The sequence below is a fragment of the Hyperolius riggenbachi genome, chromosome 1 (assembly GCF_040937935.1).
Source record: "Hyperolius riggenbachi isolate aHypRig1 chromosome 1, aHypRig1.pri, whole genome shotgun sequence".
Classification (NCBI taxonomy): domain Eukaryota; kingdom Metazoa; phylum Chordata; class Amphibia; order Anura; family Hyperoliidae; genus Hyperolius; species Hyperolius riggenbachi.
In genome coordinates, this window is record NC_090646.1 from 420,807,722 (window position 1) to 420,821,344 (window position 13,623).

Sequence of the window (13,623 nt, forward strand, 5' to 3'; positions counted from 1 at the left end):
TGTATCTACTTAACAATGATTATTTACCAACTAGCCACAATGCCCCATAAGATACGAGATAAGATTCCTGCTGAGATATCTCTCTCTCTCTGTACTGCCCACTGAAGTACAAAGCTATGGAACCTTGTTGCTGTGCTCCTGTTGTGCTCTCACCTGCTCTGTCTTCCACATAACCATATTTCCCAATAAATGTTCACTTGACAATAGGAGGAAATATCGGTTGAAGGGGCCTGAATTTTTGACTTCACTAGAGGCTTCCCCTACCGCCCTCGCCTCCACCGATCCAGCGCTAGGACTCCCCGACCCTCTTCGACATGGGCCAACACATGACTCTGTGGAGGTTTGCGGCATCACTGCACAGGCGCAGGATGCCTCACCCCTGTGCAGTAGCATGGAGCCAACTGGGCTCTGCTTTTTCCACCAAGCCCAAACTATTTTGTGCTACTGCGCAGGCGCAAGGCGTCCTGCACCTGTGCAGCACGAACCCTGATCTTCCAGAGGGTCCAGTGCTGGATTGTGCTCTTAAGGAGGATGTGGGAAGCCTCTGAAGGATCCAGAGACTTCCCTCTGCCAAGGTAAGTATTGGACTTTTGCTTTTTTCCTTTATTACAGATTTGCTTTAAAGGGACACTTAAGTCAAACAAAAAAAATGAGTTTTACTCACCTAGGGCTTCCAATAACCCCCTGCAGCTGTCCGGTGCCCTCTCCATCTCTCTCCAATCCTCCTGGCCCCGCCGGGAAGCCACTTCCTGTTTTGGTGACAGGAGCTGACAGGCTGGGGACGCGAGTGAATCTTCGCGTTTCCAGGCACATTAGCACCCTCTATGCTGCTATATGGTATATGATATATGCTATAGCAGCATAGATGGCGCTATTTTGGCCAGGAACGTGAAGAATCACTCGCGTCCCCAGCCTGTCAGCTCCTGTCACCGAAACTGGAAGTGACTGCCGGCGGGGCCAGGAGGATCGGAGGGAGACGGCGAGGGCACCAGGCAGCTGCAGGGTGCTATTGGAAGCCCCAGGTGAGTAAAACTCATTTTTTTTTGTTTGACTTAAGTGTCCCTTTAAGTATTTACTTATTATGACTGTACTGGGCCACTCTTCTCTGAAGAAAAAAATGACCAGCTAGCTTTAAAGAAAAAAAAAAAAGTGATCACCTCTGTAGATTGATATTGTATTCCCATCATCTGACGAACTACAGAAGGTCAGCTCCTCCCTCTTTCCCTCTCACCCTCTCATAGAAAACAATATATTCCCTCAGATGAAAGCAGCATATCTGGCATTTGTTGCCGTCAGCTAGGAAAAATGGTAGTTAGATCACACTGTGCACATCCAGGAGCTACTAGTCTGTAAGCACCTTTAGGGACCAGTTTGTCAGTTTTATTTGTGAATACCAAATAAAAAACAAAAAGTCAGTCTTGCACCTTAGTAGCATCAGACGTTAAAGCATTGTATCTTGCTTTGCAGGTGTGAGGTGAGCTTCAGATTTCTTTTGTAGCTCCTTCAGCAAATAATGAACACTGGAAAGGGGATGTTTAATGAAAGAATCCTCAAGCACATAGGTATCAGTATTTCCATAGGTATTGGAATGTATGTGACACATACCACCTTCAGGGGAAACTAGTGCAGATTGCTGGGAAGGATTGAACTGTTCACAAAACTGCAGTGGAATCCCAAATAACAAAAGCAGACTCATGATGATCAGTTATCTGTGAAGAGATGACAATTTACTATTTATCAACCAGGAGGAATTCTAATTGTATTTAAGCTGTTAGGAGACTGTAAAGAGTGATACTTACACAATTGTGTTATCTGCAAAGCCATAACTTTATTGTGCATTTCCTACACAGACACAATACATATATAATTTATAGACAATGAAACATAGATGTTATTTGGCATGAGAGCATGCAGTACTTAAGTGACCTAGATGTGTACCTCAGCATAGGCTGCATGTTCCATATTGTAATGCTGCATCTACCCTCCTGCTCTTCATCTTATTATTTGTCAATGGCAGAAGCACTGAATGATATAAATGGTTGCATTCAGCCATGGATGTTGTTGCCTTTCTGTATTTTTATAAGTAAGATTGACCAAAACAGGACATTAAATGTATATTGGAACAAGCACCATTCAGCATTACTGGTACAGGTAAATGGTATAAGCACCACATAAATGTGTGTGAAAACACTTAATGGACATGTCAAATGATGAATGGCTTGCTAGCTTGATGTGAAAATGCATCTCTGAAATGTTGGATAATTGATGAATTACACATTTTTCTATTTAGATTTGAAGTTAAAACATAAAAACATAGCTGTGTCTGATTTATGCTAATATCTATTGAAGCTGGAAGCTTTTAGGAGCCCTGTCATTGCAGTGTGTGCTCTTGATGGTACCCTTATTGTGAGGTTACCACCCACACAGTCTCCTCTTGTACCTCACACTGAGCTGCAGGATAGGTGAGGGCATCTGTCTGCGCTGTGTGTATATTATATGTGTGTGTGTATGTGTGAGTAGCAGGAGGAGGGGATAGGATAGTAGAAGGAGTAGGAGGGACAATGAGCTCGCAGCCTCCACCTCTCTTACATCTGGGTACTGTTGGTTTTGGACGGGAGGAGAGCTGAAGGGGGGCAGTCATTTATGCAGAGAGGGAGAAGGAGAGATCTGCTTTTTTCACTCCCACTCCACATTCACAAACTAACAGACTCAAGGGAAGGGGAGACACGGGGGGAGTAAGGAGATCGTGTGTGGAGGGACTGTGAATTGTCAGCACTTTAACCCTGGCATAGAGTATCCCAGAACTGAAGAGGAGGATCTGAGGCGAGAGGACATCCACATTAGCACTTGGCAGGAGGAAACTAAAGTGCAGGGCAATCCCTAAGTGAGAGGGTGATACACAAGTGCCTTATCCAGCTCCGGGGAACAACTTTCTCTCTATTTCGTTTGCCTGCTTTGGATTTGCACAGCCGTGGAGCGTGTCCTCACCTGTCTGAGTTTGGAGCCCCCTCCCCTTTGAGGAGCAGAGGGGACTTTCTTCCAGGGGGATAGCAGGGCATATCATGGCTTTTCATTTACTGTCTGCTTGCTCTGTGCTCCTCATTGTGAATGTGCTACTGGGAATCTCTTTACCTACATGCTGGGCTCGCACATACACCAACCACTGGGCTGTGAGGATATCAGGGGGAGCCCAAGACGCCGACAGGATAGCTAGCAAGTACGGATACATCAACATGGGACCGGTAAATGACTCCCCAAACAGGGGTTAGAGTGCTTTCTTTTCATGTGTATTGCTCTGTTTCATTGCATGTCTTGAACTTTTTTCCTCTTTAAAAAGCACTATCCATGTGATGACCTCATGCAGTGTAGAAAATGAGAATGTCTAGAAGGGCTAAAAGTGGCCATATATCTAGCGATTTGGCGGCCCGATTGTCCAACCCATTCAATACATTTATTGAATCGAGAAAATAAATTATGTTCCAGTATGCGCAATCGAGAATTATTGACCAATATCTGGGTGAAGTGCGTCGATTTGTCGATCAAGCAGGTTGGAAGATATTGGTCATTAATAATGGGCAACTCAGAATCCGATCAACAGAGAATTGATTTTTGGGTTCAGAGCAAGGAGGCACAACATTGTTCAGATCGATTAGTGAAGGTTAATCTCATAGGATATCGAGGATATTGCTTGTAGTGTATAGGCTGTCCGCTAGTCAATCGTCTTTCGATCAGCCACACTGTAGCCGATTGCACAATAAAGTCTTAATCGCTGGATGTAGAAATGCTAGATGTATGGCTACTTTACCAAGTTCTAAAACCTGCAAGAGAATGATCACATGTATTTACATGATTGTAGAGCTAACCAATGCTTGTGTACTGTGAACTGAAGGGCAGATGTCAAACAAGTGAGCTGAAAAATCCACAGGTTATAGATAAGCCACTGGGAAATGGGTGGTTAGCAGGAAAGAGCAGCTGTAAACATTGCCAGGAACAAATATCCCTGCTCTTCTGCAATGTTGCAATTCGTGTGCAGGCACTAAAACTTTGGGCTACTACACAGGAATACAAGTCACACCAAGCCTGCACCTTTTGTTCTGGAACTTGTAGTTCTAATGCAGCAGCAGGACTGCAGGTTGTTGTTAAAATGCAGCAGGGAAACTGCAGATTATCTGTTTCTGCTGTACAGTAATACTTGAGTGCACACACATGGTCCCCTAAGGAAATGTTAATAATGATTGAAAGGACTCTATGCACCTATCCTGGCGCAAGCTTAACTCATTAATAATACATGCTGTCAAGATCTAACTGTTCCCGGGAGATGCTGACTCCCTCAGGTGAAAATAGATTAAATCCTTTGTACATGTTTAACTGTTGGTGACAGTGTACTGGCATTACTTTAGAGACACTTGCCTGAGGGGATTTTAATTGAAATGTATGTTATATTCATAAACGTTTGGATTCGCCAAGTCCTTTCTCATAAAGCATCCGAGCGATGGTCCGTGAATGGAAATGCTGTGAACTCATTGATAATGATAACTGTCATTAATACAAGGCAGTGCTGCTATTTTCTCCCACATGGTGTGTGATCAATTCTGTGCTGACCAATCATTGAGTGCAGTCTCGTTTGCTCACCTCAGGTTTTTAGCTGTAGTGAATCCAGTGTCTGTAAAGGGGGATTCTGTGACTGATAAGTGATAATAAATAAACATGATGTGATTGGAGAATCGCAGCTTACCGTACATGAAAGCTGGTGTACTGGCTCTGAGGCATTGTCTTGTGATCAGCTGCAGGTGGTGACACTTCCCTGATGCTTCCAGGCATCCTCCTTTAAAACTTGTGGCGGGGTTCCATATTTTGTGAATGCCTTGCATGCTAGAGCCAGCTCTCACACACTTCAGACTGAACTAATTAGGGATTATTCATTGTAAACATTTGAAAGCCAAGCTCATTCGCACTCGGTGTCCTGCAAGCTACTGGGAAATATGTGCATGTATAAGGATCTAGAGAACAAGAGAATCCCTTGGTGAACAGGGACCTCATGTGTACGTTTGCTTAGCCTTCCTACAGGCAGAGAGATCACAGTGTGGACTTTGATACTTCTGTGATAAATGTAAACCCACAGCCTGTTGCATGAAATGGGTGGGTGGGGGGATGGTGGAGTCAGAGCGTGGTGGGCAGTATTCAGGATAAATGGATGTATGCGGGGCATCTGAATTTCCATCTGTGAAGATGCAAAAGAGTACAGAAGGTTTAAATCAAACCCATCTCGTCTGATTCAGGTTCATTGCGTTGAGTGGGTTAAAGCAATGTAGAAATGACACTAAAGCAACATAGAACTCAGAAGTTTTGCTGTCTTTACATTTTTAACTTGTAAAAGAAAACTGCTGAGGTGGTATCTCTCATCACCGTTCTGTGATTTTATGCATCAAATAATTATTACAAATGGCTACGCCTATTATTAATGATAATGTCGTTTCTTGCGTGGACCAACAGCTAGAATGCAATTAAAATGCTTATGCATGCCCTCATCATATCCCAAGTAGACTATTGCAACACCTTCCTCTGGGGTCTACCAACAAATACGCTGGCATCTCTCCAGTCCAAAAACAAAATCATACACCACCGAGAAGGGGTACAAGGGAAAATTACTATGCAAACCGTAAGTCCAATTGGACAAACCCTATGGGTACTGCAAATGTTTTATTAGCATCAATTATCATCAACAAGATGTCAGAGGGGGTCTTGTAGTTACAAGGGTTTACCCCTAGGGATTGGCAATATGTATAGCCAGGACCTAAAAAATGCAGTGGGGGTCTTTGCTGATCCCCCTCACCCCTATAGTAGTTGAGAGGCGATGTGTGGCTAGCCCTTGGCTGGGTCTGTATATCCCCACTGGATAACTTGAGAGGAACTCGACAACTGTGTGGTCATGTAAACCATAATCAAGACCTAACACAGTATGCAAGGTGCTGTCCTCTGGAGTTAACTAAATACATAATGGAGAGACATACAGGGTGCTCCTATATATTTGTACAGTGCTGTAACGTTCACCTAATGTTCACAGTTGTCGAGTTCCTCTCGAGTTATCCATGATTTCTAGTTACGCCTCTGTTCACCCCTACACCGTTACACTAACTTCTACAGTAGATACCATCCTACATGTAATTAATGCTCTGTTAGTGGTTAGTGATACTTTCTTGTTAAAGGAAATGCCCAAAAAAACACAGGTCTGAAAGTCCTGGCAACAACAATTAACAAGGAAAGGGGCAGGGGGAAAATACTGGGCTGCAGGAAGGGGAGTGAATAATTACTGCATGTGGGGGCCTGGAGGAGTTATTGGTTGAGCTACTGTATGCAGTGCAGTCATTAACCCTTCTTAGTCCCCAAGTGCAGCCATTAACTTTGCTGGGTAGACTTATATTTGAGTCAATAAAAAATTCCAGCTTAAGAGGGTCAAATATTTTAGTCGACTTATAAACGAGGTCGACTAATATGCAAGGATATACGAGTAAGCCCATGGAGGGCTAGTTTACCTTATGCTGAGAACCGTAATACTACATGTTGTCTTTGGAGATCCTCCTGTTCCCGTTCCTAGTCTTCTTCTCTCTCCATCTTACCCAAAGTTTCCCCTAGCAGCGACAAGCATTTGTGAACAGTGCATGAGTGAGTTTCTAATCACACATGCGCAGTGAAAGAAAATGCTAGTGGATGAGCTTTTCCTTTCCTAGCGCATGCAAGGTTCAGAACTTGTGCATGTGCTATTCTGAGCCACTCATTGCCAGTAGAGAAACTTCCAAGAGGTGATTCAAATGACAGAGCCAAAGAAGAAGAGGACCAGGGTCAGGGGAATGGGAGGAACTCAGAAGACAACGAGCAGCTTAAACTCGTGTCCACTAGGGGCGATTTGCAGAATTTCCCCTCACTTGAATTTGGATAGGGTATCGTTGCCTATTGAAATCAATAGGCTACTTCCGAATTTGTGTGTGGGAAAAATAACGTAGTGCTGACATAATTTATTCAGGCGATGCATACAGATTACCACAGCTGTGTATGAAATGTCTAGAGAGATTCAGATGCGTACTCGCATCAGACCAAGTGACGGCGTCCGTCTCGGAGACGGATAATGACACAAGTGTAAACGGGGCCTAAACCATCCGTGAGGGTTTCAGCCAATGCCCATCAAGAATGTCTTGTTAAAATCCTTATTATTTTCATATGCTTTGGATCAGCTGTGTGTAAGTGCTTCATATTTGGAAGGGTTTGCGAAGTCTACCTTTTCTGTTTGTGTTACTCTCAGCTCTGTCTGACTTAAAAATGTGTGGAACAGCTGATTGTGTTTACAGCAAGACCTTGTTTTTGGTCTGAGATTCTGGGACATAACTTGAAACCCGATTACATACCTCAGTAAAATATGTTTTTAATAATCAATAGAAACCCCAGAGCACCTTTTGTTCCACTAATGATGTAAGTGTTCTATGAGGCAAGAACTTCCTTCCAGCATTCCAGTCATGTTGCATCCCTCATTATAACCTCAGTCAGCCTGTTTGTGCTGTGTGTGCCATATTGCTGCGAGAGGCAGCCACAGGATCCTACGCAGGCTGGGAGGCCCGTGTTCACTAATAGATGAAATTCTTTAGCTTATCCAAACTCCAGCTTATGTTCCAGCCACTGTCAACTACCAGAACTTGTTCCTGAGCACAGCTGTAAATGCTGAAGAGCATGTACTTGGGCTGATAAAGATGCCTGTAGTATCGGCTCCATAAATATACATAGCTTTCATCCAAAACATTAAAATCAGCTGCATAATATTGTATAGGCCCCTTCTTTGGCTCTGTCAGCACATGGACTCCACTACACCTCTGAAGGTGTCTTGTGGTATTTGGCACCAAGATGTTAGCGGGACAACTTTAAATCCTGTATGTTGGAAAGTGAGGCTGCCATGGATCAGACTTGTTTTCCACCACATCCCACAAATGCTTGGTCAGACTGAGATCTGGAAACTTTGGAGCCCTCAAGAACAATAAGCACTCTTTTTTTTTAAAGCAACTTGAGCTACAGCAGTTCCTTTGTGGGACTGGACCAAATGGGCTAGCTTTTGCTCTCCACATGTGCCAGTGAGTGTTGAGTGCCCATGACACTGGCCTCAATTCACTAAGCTTTATCAAACACTTTATCAAACGTTTGATAATTTACCTCATGGGTAAAATCTAATTTTGAATTCACTAAGGTGTTATAGATTTATTGAACGTTTTATTGATAAAACATTCGAAAAATACACAACACCTTAATGAATTCAAAATTAGATTTTACCCATGAGGTAAATTATCAAACATTCAATAAAGTGTTTGATAAAGCTTAGTGAATTGAGGCCAAAGTCATCGGTTTAGTGGATGTCCTTCCCTTGATAGGAACTAACCCAGGGGCATGAGTATACTGGTTCGGGCCCCCTCCCCCCCCCCCCCACAGAGATCTGTTGGACACCCCCATCTCAGTATTTGCCCAAAACCTATCACAGTCTTCAGTGTACAGGTGCTGTACAGCCAATCACCATACGTGTTATGTGACAGGGACAGAGGCATGGTGATTGGCTGTATGGCACTTGTACGCTGAAGAGTAGTGAAGATGACGGCTGCTGGGAGGAGGTAATTTATAATGCTCAGCTGCTGTTCTGTCTTACGTACAGGTGCAGCCCCCCTCCCCCAGCCCCTTGGTTAACCTGCGATGGTGGGGGTTGCAAGGGTTATTTTTATGCCCCTGCACTAACCAATCACAACCCTTCACAAGACCTGACTTATTTGGTATTGGTTAATGTGGGTCAGTCCTATGCTTGCCCATCAACATATCACCTTCAATCACTGACTGTCCACATGCTACTTAAAGTGAACCTCCGGACTAAAAATCGACTCAGCAGCACTTAAAAAGGCTTGGTGTTTCTTTAACAGTTTCACAGCATCAGAACTTTGTTTCTCTTATACAAGCCTCATTTTTAGCTGCACAGAGGAAAACTGCCCAGGCTTTTTTCCCCTGATGCTGCGCAAAGCATGATGGGATTTCTGATGTTGTTGTTCTCGTTCTGCTGTTTTGGTGCAATTTTTTTCTTTTTACATTTTGAATTTGACATTTGAAGCTTAGCGTGTGCAGCTGGGAGGGGTTATCAGGACAAAGGACAGTTGGAACAGTGTCTTATGCTCCTTGTCACCTCCTTTCAACCAAAAAGATGGCTGCCCCTATGACAAAGATGGCAGCCCCCATGAATCACAAACATTTGCCTGTTCTTTTAAAACAGGGTAAGAGATTATATTACCTATCTAGTCTACTTAACATAACTAATGTCACTTGATGACAGTATGTTTGTTTAGACTGAAGTCCCCCTTTAATATATCCCAGCCCTTGACTGGTGCCATTGTAGTGAGAAAATGTTATTTACACTCTTTTACTGGTTTTATTGTTGTGACTAATCTCCTTACATTTGCCAAACTAGAAAAATTGTATGCTGGATTACAGTCAGATAATTCCTGATGATAATTCTCTGAAATTTTTTAAAAATAGGTAAAATGATGATTTGCTCCTTCGCTTCTTCTTTGTGATGATTTGCTCAGCTGCCTGTGCAGGCAGCCAGCCTTTTGACCATTGTGTAGGTTTGCATGCTGCAGGACTCTGGAAAGAAGAGCTTCTGTCAGTTTTGCAGCTTGTGCTTGCAGAGGAATTTGCATACGTTGTCATGCAAATTGCCTGGCCACATTCATTGGAGGCGTGTACTATAAGTACTATGTCTTTCCCACAATGCTTCGCTGTTCATAAGGATTCGTCCTATGTAACACTCCTGGTGGGGTGTCAGCCTTGCTCTCTGTTTGAACAACAGCTTAGAGTAATTCCTGAATCTGCGCTAGGCAGATTTCCCTAGTGCTGTTAGGATTGTATTATCTGTATTGCCTGTTCTGTCTTGTCTTGCCTGTTTGCCATTGTCCTGTCCCTATGGTGGTTGACAGGAAATGTTTCTGATCTCTGTTCTTGGAGTATAGCTGGTGCAGCGGTTGCTACCAACTATCTCTTCTTTTCTGTCTCCTGGGATCGCACTAGCTACTTTTTGCTAGCGCCGGGGATCCTTCTGTTCTGTCTCCTGGGATCGCACTAGCTACTTTTCGCTAGCGCTGGGGATCCTTCTGTTCTGTCTTCTGGGATCGCGCTAGCTACTTTTCGCTAGCGCTGGGGATCCTTCTGTTCTGTCTTCTGGGATCGCGCTGGCCACTTTTCGCTGGCGCTGGGGATCCTTCTGTTCTGCTACTCTGTACCTGGATCGCGCTAGCCACTTTTCGCTAGTGCTGTGGATCCTATCTCTCGCTTGTCCCTGTTTTCGTGTGTCTGTCTGCTACGCTTGCTGGAGGCTCGGTGAGGTAACCGTTAAGCAAGCGCTCGCGTCCTCTGTTTCATGTTTGTCTGTTAATGGTTAGTTAGGCGTGCTTGTCTCTATTGTGCTTATCATGTGGAGACCGCGCATAACCGCGTGCACTGTTGCGAATGAGTGCGGTGTTCGCGGTTAGCTAGCATTTGTTATTTTCCGTATCTCCTCATTGTATTATTTGCTGTGCCTTTGCTAACCTCGTATTCTGTTCTGATCTGCCTTGTGTCTTGTCTGGCGATCGCACCTCTGGCGATCGCGTTCCTATTTCATATCTGCTGTTGTGTGTGTGCGGTTGCGGGATGGCGACTGGATTGGCACACACACATACAACCTGTCCCTTTGCTCATTCTCATTCGCAATCGCCTCTCTTGCGATTGCGTTCTGCGTTTTGTACAATTCCTGTCTGGCATTTGTGGAGGTACAGAGGATTGGTTCCTCTGCACTCCCTAGCGCCATCTGCCGACAGGAATTTTCCCTCTACGGGTGCGTAGCACCTTTTGCTGGGTTTCTGCAAATTATACGCTTGTGGAGGATTTCCGCCGTGTCAGCGCACGCGTTGTGCGCTGATCACGGGGAAAGTTCCACAATCGTTACATTCTTGTTTTAAAAAGCAACATCATTTTGCTAATGTTTCCGTTGTTTCCCCTGGTGCCGGTGGCTTATCTTCTCCTCTTCCTGATCCATCTTCCACAATTGAGTACCGTGGGAACAAACGACGAGCGCACACACAACGTTGAACAATAGCGGTAATTAGAATGGGGTCAATGGGGATCGGAAGTACTGTCCACGATGGGATGCGCCATGGCAGGCGTTCAAAGTGAAGGATTATTGCGTGTAATTGGTCATCGATGAACATCGTTTAGCAAGCTTTTGTTAAACGATGTTACAAGATCTCATGCAAACGGTAGTTCGTCATTAACGATTAGAGGCAAAATTCTTCTGGTGGGTATGAGCCTTTAAAGTAAACCAATAAATAACATTCTCCTGAATCAAAACTTTCTGCCTTAATTGATGGTTTACACTGTACAGTACACTACTACATGTATAATTAATTAATTTCCTGTCAACCGCATACCTTCAGGACGCCTACAACCTTCAACACAACCGTTCGCGCTCTTTAGACGGCGATTGTACGCTTTGTCAAATGCAGCTGTCAATAGAAGTCGCATGAGGCGTCCGAAAGAACGCCATTAACTTCGACCCTGAAAAAAACTCCCAAAACCGCTGACAGACGATACTAACATAAACGCTCTCATAGAAACCTATTACGAGCGGTTAAAACGCGTCATTTAAACGACCAAAAAAAACCGACGGCAGACGTCCGTGTGAACCGGCCCTTATACAGTCAGTTTATGTGCTGGAGACAATAAAATGTTAAGCCACGTACACACACCTGAATGAAGTCTTCTGAGGTGGCTGATAACGACCGCCTCATCATGATAATCAGATGTGTGTACAGTGGCCCCTGACCCCGACCCAGGAGCAATCTGTTATAAGTAGTTTAAAACAATTTAAAAGCACATTGGAAACAACCAAAATCATAGTTTATACCAAATGTCCAAATCCAGCATTGTCTGAAAGTAAATCATTCATCTGCGTTTCACCATGTTTAACACAGGACTTACAAACAGTCTCTCGGAACGGAACCTGTTTGTAAGTAGGGGACTGCCTGTATTCTTTTTTTTGGTTCTGAATAGTTTACAAAAAATTGCTTTGTGGGAGCGATTGAAAAGCGATTTTGCAGCGACCCTATACTTTGTATTGGAGTACAATTGCTCCAACAATTCTGCCGGACCCACGATTGAGACCTGGGGAATCACCTCTTCTGCATTTGATTAGTCTAGTGCTTGTGGAATTCCAACGCACAGCTGAAGCTGCTCCTGTTGGTTCCAGCCCTCACTGCGAGTGATGCTGATTTTGAATGCTGTTTGCTATTATACAGCATGTGGAATATGTAGCAGGAAAAGACTTGCCATTGACTTAGGGCTGGTTCACACTGGGACTCTTCTGGGGAGCTTCTCTGCACTTTGCTGATCGCCACAAAGCACTGCGACTAATGAATCCCTATGGGATCATTGTCACTGCAGCATTGGTGATTTGCATATATCGCAAACATGCTGCATGCAGCATTATGGCGGCAATCACAATGTGATTGGAATTGCAAATCATGGCAAAATAGCTGAACAATTGCGATTTGCATTTTGCGCTCCAAGTGTGAACCCCCTAACATGGATAAGGCTTTTTCAGTGGTACTAAAACTCATATAAGGAACCCTCACTCTACTGTGCTGCTTAGATCATTGGTTTCTGTGCCTGTTCCAGTACTACCGTATGCTGTGCTGGCCTCAGAAGCCTGTCGCTCTCAGCTTCTCTTTCTTTCTGGAAGCTACAGTTGGTGTCATTTTTCAGTGTAAGCTTTCATTCCACAATGCTTTTTTTATTTTATTATTTTGGAAGACAGAATTGTCTTTAAATGTTATCAGTTGCTTGTTTCACTCGTCTACTCCTTTTGTTGACATTCACCCCCTTTGCTTCTTTCTGTTATTTAATGTGTGTCATTATTACATTTGAGCACATATTATTTTTTCCCTATTCTCTCTTAAAAGACAGGTTATTTCATTCATGGTGGGAAATCATGCTGAAGAACTGACACCCTCCTTGATATAGTTGTCAAAACGCACAGTGCTCCACCACGTGTAACTTTATTCCAACTATTTCCTCATCTTAACCAGTTCACCCCCAAGGGTTTTTATCCTAACGGACCAGAGCAATTTTCAGTTGTCAGCGCTCCTCCCTTTTATTCCCTAATAACTTTATTACTACTTATCACAAGAAAATGATCTATACCTCGTTTTTTTCGCCACCAATTAGGCTTTCTGTGGATAGTACATTTTGCTAAGAATTTTTTTATTCTAAATGCATTTTAATGAGAAAAACAGAAAAAAAAAGAAAGAAAATCATTATTTCTCAGTGTTCAGCCTATATAGTTTTAAAATTAAACATTCTCCTGTGGATAAAACAAACACGTTTTATTTGCCCAGTGGTCCCGATAATTAAACCGTTTAGATTATGTCCCTACCACAATGTATGGCGACAGTATATTATTTTGAAATATAAGTGGTTATTTTTCTGTTTGTTCTGGCCATAATTACAAGCCCCTATGTAATAAATTAAAATTAATTTTCCCCCATAAAATATAGAATAAAAAAAGCTGAGTCCCTA

General features: G+C 43.5%; 1 protein-coding gene across 4 annotated transcripts in view; it reads left to right on the forward strand.

Moving 5' to 3' along the window:
• Positions 1 to 2,616: 2,616 nt before the first annotated feature.
• Positions 2,617 to 13,623, forward strand: part of PCSK5 (proprotein convertase subtilisin/kexin type 5) — a 639,880-nt gene continuing 628,873 nt past the window's right edge. For 3 of the 4 annotated variants that reach the window (XM_068236619.1, XM_068236638.1, XM_068236648.1), the window contains exon 1: positions 2,617 to 3,242. In XM_068236619.1, coding sequence (XP_068092720.1) covers positions 3,063 to 3,242 — 180 coding nt within the window. In that variant the 5' untranslated portion in view covers positions 2,617 to 3,062. Of the gene's footprint in view, positions 3,265 to 13,623 lie in introns of all 4 variants that reach the window. The other variant, XM_068236629.1, reaches the window with a different exon arrangement.